The 9,251-nt window shown below is 40.6% G+C and overlaps 1 protein-coding gene across 2 annotated transcripts; it reads left to right on the top strand.

The window, feature by feature from the left end:
* Positions 1 to 447: 447 nt before the first annotated feature.
* On the top strand, positions 448 to 6,826 carry MBL2 (mannose binding lectin 2). Of its 2 annotated transcripts, none has more exons than XM_008525036.2 (6): positions 448 to 595; positions 970 to 1,061; positions 1,665 to 1,857; positions 2,259 to 2,375; positions 4,002 to 4,070; positions 4,836 to 6,826. In XM_008525036.2, exons 2-6 carry the CDS (start codon positions 1,050 to 1,052, stop codon positions 5,210 to 5,212), a joined length of 768 nt encoding a protein of 255 aa, XP_008523258.1. In that variant the 5' UTR covers positions 448 to 595; positions 970 to 1,049; the 3' UTR covers positions 5,213 to 6,826. The 2 variants fall into 2 exon arrangements, with proteins under 2 accessions (XP_008523258.1, XP_070467380.1); XM_070611279.1 differs by having other exon boundaries at positions 970 to 1,189.
* Positions 6,827 to 9,251: the final 2,425 nt, after the last annotated feature.

Here is a 9,251-nt window from a genome sequence, read left to right as displayed (position 1 = left end):
GGTTTCTCTGAGACAGGAGTATTTGAATAGGAGACAAAGAGCCAGCCAGCGACACAATGGAGGGGATGTCCAGGCTGGGAGAACATCAAATATAGAGCCTGAGGCAGGAGTGGTCTTGGGGTGTTAAAGGCAGCAAGGGGTCTGCCGTGCCTTCGTGGATGAGTATGTGTGCACGTGTGCATGTCTGTGTGTATAGTTGGTGTGCACAAGCGTGTGGGGGCATTCTTGGGTATCTTTATGTTTCTCTGTTGGAAAAAAGGATCTTCACAAAACTAAACAGTGTGCCCTACTTATGGTGGCTCAGCAACGAGAATTGCCAAAATGGATGGCAATTTGAAGGAGGAACTGTGCAATACTAAGGCGAACAGCTGCTGAGCACTGTGCCAGAAACCCCTGGGAAATGTTCCTAAAAAGAGTTTAGTGCAGTCCCAAGAAGAGTTGTTTATTAATCTGGAGTTGAAGGCTGCGCCCACACTGCCCAGTTCACAAGGTTGATTGGGCTGCAGCCTCTTCCCACACCCTGAGGTATCTGCCAGAACCTCCAGCTGGAGGGTCAGCTTCCTTGTCTCTGCTTCCCTGCTCCGCAGAAGCCCCAGTAAGTCCTTTCTGTTGAATGGATCTGGGGTCCTGAATCAAGTGTCTAGGCCTTTGACCTTGGAGGCCTAGAGGAGGCTTTCTAGGGGCTGGGGGTGGGGAGATGGCAGGCAGAAGTCATGCTGAGGATGTCTCTTTCTCTGTTTATGATGGGGCACTTGCGACTTTCCTGGATTCACCTGACCATTTGTAAATGAGACTGTGCCTTTGTATTTGAAAACAGCCATGAAGTATTAGACCCATGAGGCTGCTGAAATTTCCTGGGGAGGGATAGCTTTGAAAGAGAGCTTTGAAAGACAGAGGAAATGTTAAAGTTGAAAAATGGGAGGGAGAGTCAAGAAAGGTGGTCTAATTGCCAGTGGTTTTGACTTACAGAGCACAGAGAATTCCTGCCAAGAAGTTGAGGGGATCTGGCACCCTGCCAGGGCCAACGTAGTAAGAAATTTCCAGAGAAAATGCTCCCCCTGGTAAGTCTCTCTTGCAGTGGGAAATAAAACATCAAGAAGAAGCAAACTCAAGTGAATTCTGGGCTGGGTTAGTGACTAGTAGCGACTCTTCCTCTCTGGATCACTAGCCTGCAGCTTAGTGCCTGCCGGTGAGTAAATGTTGGTTAACCAGCCCTGGAGGGAAATGGACTGCCGAGATATAAGGATGGGATGCAGGTGGTAGATGGGTCTAAAGGGGAGAGGTGGGGACGAGAGGGCGTTCCTACAGATTCCTGGGTTTCCACTTGTTCCCCTTCCTTAAGCCAACAAGCATGAGTGAGCTGGCAGTGTGCAGGCCCACTTGCTCTCATGAACACAGGCAGCATGCTCACAGCCTTCCAAAGGTAACACCAGAGGCCTGGGCACTTCCTCCCAAGGGCCCCCACTGCGTTTTGTTGTGTCTACCTTTGTTGAAGTACTAATCACACAATGTCACAAGAAGAGTTACTTTTCCAAATCCCCACTCTGGAGGCTGGGAATGGGTACAGTACAGCACAGGTTATAGGACAGGGGGCATGTTTGGTAAATACATGTCGATTAACTGAACAAGATGAAATACGCTTCCTTGACTTCCCACTCACCAAGGTGAGGACCATGATCCTGTTTCCATCGCTCCCTCTGCTTCTCCTGAGCATGGTGACAGCATCTTGCTCAGAAACAGGATGCTGTGAGAACGACCAAAAGACCTGCCCTGTGATTGCCTGTGGTTCTCCAGGCCTCAACGGCTTACCAGGCAGAGATGGGAGTGTTGGCGCCAAGGGAGAAAAGGGAGAACCAGGTACACCTTGGGCTGTTCTGTCTCCGTGACTCTTTGCCTTCCAGACAAAAATGCCTGGAGATGTGAGAAGGGTAACATCCTATTTCGGTAGGCTATTTTTCTCTCAACTCTATGTTATACTTCAAAACAGAGATACAGCTCTGATTTTCTGTCATCCCAGACTTCCACACAGGAGTTGGTGACACGTGGCTATCCTGCCTGCTCATGGAGTTGGCCCTCAAGGCAGGCATCCCATGGGGCATAGGAGGATTTTCTACTCTGGGTCATTGGAAATAATGGCTTAGACAAGTTGGTCCTTGTGGATCAATGTCTCCTTTCTCAAGGGTAGGGATTGGGCATCTAACTCTTGGAGAAATAGAGCAACATGGATACTGATTCGTGTTTCCTTTGTCCTCCAACAGGCCAAGGGCTCAGAGGCTTGCAGGGCCCTCCTGGAAAACTGGGGCCTCCAGGAAGCCCAGGACCCCGTGGGTTACCAGGAGTACAGGGCCAAAAAGGAGACAATGGAGAATGTCCAGGTAAGGAGGCTACCTAAACATGGTCTGAGGCTGAGGCCACCCAGGGTCCTGGGACTTTGAGTACCAGTTGGGAAGCGTCTCTTCTCCTGGTGATTCATGGGAAGATGCTCAGCTCTGCTTCCTGACCCCGCACCCTCAGTCCTTTCTAAGTTACTTAGAACCTCAAAGGATTCCTGTCAATGCCTGAGTACAGACTTATAAACCCTTCAAGGCCACTCCCTCACCAGGTTTCCCCTGGAGGGGATTTTCCTTCAGCTGAAACAATCCACTGTGAGGCTCTGGTCCAAAAGGGAGAAAGTAGACCATTTAAGTGTCGGAGTTACTATGCCTGTTTTCACAACAACAGCGTCTACATGATATGTCAGTTATCTTTTACTTCATAAGAAACAAAGGAAAAAACACGACCATTTATTTAAATCATAATTCTGTGGATCAGCCAAATGATTTCTCTGCTGGTCTCAGCTGGACTTATTCATGTCTGTGGTCAACTGATAGCCAGAGGTCTCACTTACATGTCAGGCTATTGTTTGGGTGTCAGCTGGAGTGATGAGGATAATTGAACCACAGGTCTCTCATCATCCAATAGGTTTGCCCAGGCTTGTTCACATAGAGGTCATTACAGGATTCCCAAGATTAGAACCAGTAGAAGGTTTAAGGCCTCCTGAAGTCTTAGAACACATACATTATTGCTTCTGTCACATTTGGTTGGTCAAAACAAATCACAAGGCTAGTCAGGTTAAAGGAATGGAGAAATAGACTCCATTTCGTAATGAGAGAAGCTGCACTATATTGAAGCCGTTTTTGCCATCTATTACACTTGGTTTGCCTCATGCGCTCTCCGCTTGGATAATGAGCAACCCACAAAAATCTTGGTTTACTGATTAATAAAACAAACTCAAGAAAAATCAAAAACAAAACAAAAAAGCAACAAAACCTCTCCAAAGACAAAATCTATTTTTGTTTTATTTTTTTCTTTTTTCAGGAAGATTAGCCCTGAGTTAACATCTGCTGCCAATCCTCCTCTTTTTGCTGAGGAAGACTGGCCCTGAGCTAACATCCGTGGCCACCTTCCTCCACTTTATATGTGGGATGCTGCCACAACATGGCTTGCCAAGCAGTGCCATGTCCACACCCAGGATCTGAACTCCAGAACCCCGCGCCATCAAAGCGGAATGTGCGAACTTAACTGCTGAGCCACCGGGCCAGCACCCCTGTAGTCTTTTTTAGTCAATATTCACTGGCTCATAATAATTCCCCAGGAGATTTCTTTTGATCTGTGATAGAGCTATTTATTTGGAAAAAAAACAATTAGTGAAGAGATTGGTGTATGGAGTGTTATCACGCTAGGTCATCAGGAAGTGTATGTATGTGTACATGCATGTGGGTGTGTATGCATGCATAAAGTGTCTTTAGATACCTTCAACAGATGAAGAGTGATGTTTTGGGCTGGCTGGAAATAGGGATACTTTTCTTTCTTTTTTCTTCTCAGTATTTATCATTTTCCTTGAAAGAGCAAATATCAATGTAAAAGAAACTTTTTTTTTAGTTTTAAAAAGATAGCCCACTGCCTTGTGGTTCTGAGATCTCTTCTCAACAACTCTCTTTCACTTTGTTTTAATTTTCTAGATCATGATCAGAACCTAGCTGCTTCAGAAAGAGCAGCTCTGCGAGCAGATTTGGACCGTATCAAAAAGTGTAAGCCTTCTCCCTTACTCTTCAGGCAGCTGGAACTTTGGGAAGATGGAAAGCAACAAATATTTATTAAATGCATATAATTGTCTAGTAGCTGAATAGGGGTTTCTCAAATTCTGATTTCTTGAAATCCTCACAATAGCCTTTTGAGGAGGAGCAGAAATGGAGGCAAAGGGAAGTTACCCTGCTCAAATGCACGGAGCTAGTCAGTGGCAGAGGTAGTTTACAGGCTGGAGTCCATCTGACTCCCTGATCCTGTTCACTCTGTCTGGTCACTGAAAATGGGACCTATGCCCCTTCATTATGCTGGTGTTGAGTCCTGGCAATGGGGCCTAACCTGTTCCTTCTGTGCCTTCCTGGCCCAGGGCAAATATTCTCAGACATTTTTGCTTATTCAAGTTACTATTGAGGTAGAATTCAGAATTCAAAATTATATGTGCTCTAGAACTCTCATCCAAAGGGACAAAGACCTTTGATTCAGTCTCTCTCTTCAGATTACAGTTGCCAGATTTAACAAATAAAAAGACAGGATACCCAGTTAAATGTGAATTTCAGATAAACAACAACAAATTTTGTGTGGTATAAGTATGCTCTCAAAACTGCACGGGAGATATTTATGGTAAAAAATTTGCTGTTTACCTGAAGTTCAAATTTAAGTGGACATACTGTATTTTATGTGACAACTCTACTCTAGAAGCATTTATCCAGAAAAATATCTTGGGCTGGGCTCAAAGACAAGCCAGTGTCACCTACATTCTTCCATTTTAGGGTTGATCTTCTCTCTGGGCAAAAATGTTGGGCAGAAGTTCTTCTTTACCAATGGTGAAAAGATGACCTTCGACAAAGTGAAGGCTCTGTGCACCCACTTCCAAGGCTCTGTGGCCACCCCCAGGAATGCTGAAGAGGACAAGGCCATCCAGGAGGTAGCCAAGGGAGACACCTTCCTGGGCATCACAGATGTGAAGACTGAAGGCCAGTTTGTGGATCTGACAGGAAGGGCGCTGACCTATGAAAATTGGGGCAGCGGTGAGCCCAACGATGCTAACTCTGCGGAAGACTGTGTGATGCTCCAGACGGATGCCAAGTGGAATGACATCTCCTGCTCCGTCTCCCTTTTGGCAGTCTGCGAGTTCCCTGTTAGTTAATATATATAATTACATTAATCAATATATTAATAATTATCTAATATATATTAATAATTATCTAATTATGTTAATTATTGACATAACAATAGTGATATAATTTATATGATATTAATTAGGCTGTATACTTTTATGTGAATAGTGTTAACTTGCTAAGGTATAAAAATAAAATGGTTTCATTTTTTCCATTTACTATAAACACCTGTGCTCCGGTGAGCTGTCATTTCTCTTTGGGTAGAGGTCTCCCCTAGTGACACCTGCCTAACCTAATTCCATAGCTTTTCAGTGAGTCTCAGTTACCAAATGGACCTATTTTGTAGCTTTCTTTCTGAACTGTATTTTATTTTCTTTTTAATGAGCAACATCAGTATGTAAAAACCATGAATCTCAAGTGAACAGGTAGAGTAATGAATTCTCACATATGTACACCTTCTAGATTAAGATATAGGACATTTCAAGCACATAGAAATCCCTTCATAACATCTCCTAGTTGCTATTGCCAAAGGTAAATACTATGTTGACCTCTATTATAATACATTAATTTTGTCTGTTTATGAACTTCATATAGATAAGAATCATACTATGTATACTGTTGTATGGTTTGCTTTTTTCATTCAAAATTAAGTCTGTGAGATTCATTCATGTTGTTGCTGCTCACAGATTTTTCATTTTCATTGCCACGTAGGATTCTAGTATATAAATATACCTCAATTTATACTTAAGCTATTGTGAATAGGCACTAGGACTGTTTCCAGTTTTGCGCCATTAAGGAAAAAACTCATGAACGTTTCTGTATTGTCTTGTGGTAGACGTATGCACTGATTTCCCTTGGCTGTCTACCCAGGGGTGCAATTGGTGGGTCGTGGAGTAAGCATGTGTTTGATTTTGGTACATACTTCCAATTCTCCGAAGTGATCATATGAACTTACACTTTCACCAGTGATGTGTGTCAGTTCTAGTTGCTCTACACACTTGTAAAGAGTTGATTTTTTAGTCTTTTTAATTTTGGCTATTCCTGAGGATGTAAAGCAGATATCTCACCATGACTTTGATCTCTATTTCCCTGACATGCAATCACGTTGATCACTTCTACATATGCTTATTGGCTGCTTGGATAGCTTCTTTTGTGAAGTACCTGTATAAGTCTTTTGTATTTTGTTTAAATTAAATAGCCAGTATCTTTCGTACTGATTTGTAAAAGTTATTTGTATTTCTGGATCTATGTCCTTTTCGTTTGTATATATCACAAATATTTTTCAGTTTGTGACTTGTTCCCAGTGTTGACTTTTGATGAACAGAAGTTCTTCATTTTAACAAGATTTTCCTTCATATTTAGTACTTTTTATGCCCTGTTTAAGAAATCTTTGCCTATTCCAAAATCATAAAGATATTCTTATATGTTTTTTCTGGTAGCTTCATTGGTAAACCTTTTACCTATTTCTAGTAGATATCCACTTGATACAGTATTATTTGTTGGAAAGATCACTTTTCCCTCATTGAAATAGAGTAGTGCCTTATTGTGATTGTATATGTGTGGGTCTGTTTCTGGGCTTTCTGTACTGTTCTACTGTTTTATTTGTTGTTGCTTGTGCCAATAATAAACTATGTTAATTACTATGCATGTATAACAGAAATTGGTATCTGGTAGCATATGCCTTCCAGCTTCGTTCTTCTTTAAGATTGCCTTGGCTTTTCTTGGTTATTTGTGTGTCCATATAAATTTTAGAACCAGCTTTTCAATTTACACACACACACACAAACCTGATAAATTTTCCATTGGGACTACATTGACCCTATCGATCAATTTAGGCAGAATTGACAACTTACTACTGAGTCTCCAGTCAATGATTATAGTGTATCTCTCCATTTAACTAGGATTTCTTTAATTTCTCTTACAATGTTTTGAAGTTTTTAATTTAGAGGTCTTACATATCTTGTTTTGGTGGTTCTTAAAATAACATATTTTTAATTTTTTTTCCTACTGTTTGATATTATTATATTCAATAGCCTCAATATGTTCATTTTTTAAACCTAATAGGTTGTAGATTCTTCTGGATTTTCTTTATATACAACTGAGTAATCTGAAAATATGGCAGTTACCTCTTCCTTTCCCTGTTGCTATATCTTTTATTTTTTTCTTGCTTTATTGTACTGATTAGCAACTTCAATACAGTATTGAATAGAAGTAGCGATTGTGAACATCCTTGCTTGATTCATTTAAATGACTTCATTTTATTTTAGTTATTAAGGCTTAGTCTTTCTCTTTTTCAAAACTTCAAACTCATGTTTAACTCAACTCTCTTCTCCCACCTCCTTCCTGAGAGGAGGGATGATGACTCTTAAAATGACGGTTGTAGTAATTGTCTGTTCTTTCTCTGTTTTTACTGCCACTGTCCTAGCTCATTGTCAGTAGATTCTCTGTGGATGGATGGGGTCTCCATTTGCTGAAGACGAGCTCAATCCCAATTCCCCTTTGCAAGGCTGTTCCTTGTGAAACTGGCCCATACCTGACAGCTGCCGTATATATTCCTCCGTGACATTTAGCCATGTCCAAAAATAATCTCACACTCAAGGGATTAATATTTGTCAACTTTGAAAGAATCCAAACATCTGTGAAAATGGCTCCTGGAAATGTGTTCAATGATTTAAATTCTGGCAGCGTAGGATCTCCTGAGGGGAAGATTTTAAGCACAACAGAAAGTCTTTGGAGGAATTTGGCATGGCGGGCTTCTCAAAAGAAAGTCAAATCACTTCCTAAGTTAGGAGTCAAATCATTGATAGAAACAATAAACACGGTACAGTGTCAGCCACTGTCTTCCCAAGTCTAGTACTGAAGTGTTGCTGAGGAAATATCTGCTATTGTGTTAAGTAAGCTTCCAGAGACCACCAGAATAGGCATAGGCAACAGAAGGACAACGTAATGAAGTGTTTCACAGTATAAGTTCTCCAGCCAAGCCTATCTAAACTGGACTCGCAGCTCTATCATTTCATGGCTGTGACATCGAACTAGGTAGTTAACTTCTCTGTGTCAACCATTCACCTGTAGCTGGGAGAAAATAATGATCCCTATGACATGAGAATTTCTGAGACAATCAAATAATGTCTAGTAGAGTGCTAGGATATTACATTTTAAATCTTAATCCACTCAGTCCTGTCTGTATGTATATTTTTTAATGAGATCATATGGTTATGTAATAAACAACATTTATTGATTTTTGAAAATTAAATCAACCTTGCTTTTGTTGAATAAACTCCACTTGGCCACATTCTATCCTTTGTATATAGTGCGGTAATTGATTTGTTAATAGTTTAAAAATTTGCATCTGTGTTCGTGAGAGATAGCGGATTTTTTTTTTTTCCTGTAATGCCTTGCTAGGTTTTGGTGCCAATGTTATGCTAACTTCACAAAACGAGCTCTCAGATTTCCTATTCTCTGATGTAACTTGCGTAAAATTACACCTTTGTGTTAGAAAAATTCACTAGCGAAGCCATCTTGCAATGGTTTTCTTTTTGGAAAGGTTTTTAATTTCAGATTTAATTTCCTTAAGATATAGATCTATTCATATTTTCTATGTTTTTTTTTGTGCAGTTTTGGCAAGTTCTGCTTTTTCAGTGTATTTGTCCTTTTTATCTGAATTGTTAAATGTATTGGCATAAAGTTGTTCCCCATATCTTCTTATTTGTTTTTAACGTAAGTAGAGTCAGCAAGATAGCAATGTCTCCGTTACATCTTTCATGATTTTTCTCTCCTTTTTTCTTAATAAGTCCTTCTGGAGGTCTGCCAATTTTATTAATCTTTGTCAAAAGTTGCTTTTTTAATGTAACTTTTCTCTATTGGCCTGGATGACCAGTTTCCTTCGTAGCTGCTCCTATCTTTCTCATTTCCTTGAGCTATTCTTCTTTGGATTTACTTTACTATTCTTTTTCTAACTTCTTTTAATTGACATTTAGACAATAGATTTTCTATCTTTCTTCTTTTCTAAAATATTCATTTAAAATTATAGATTCCCATCTAAGGGCTTTTTCAGCTGCATTCCACGGG

The sequence above is a fragment of the Equus przewalskii genome, chromosome 1, assembly GCF_037783145.1.
Source record: "Equus przewalskii isolate Varuska chromosome 1, EquPr2, whole genome shotgun sequence".
Classification (NCBI taxonomy): Eukaryota; Metazoa; Chordata; class Mammalia; order Perissodactyla; family Equidae; genus Equus; species Equus przewalskii.
This window is presented reverse-complemented; position numbering and strand designations above follow the sequence as displayed.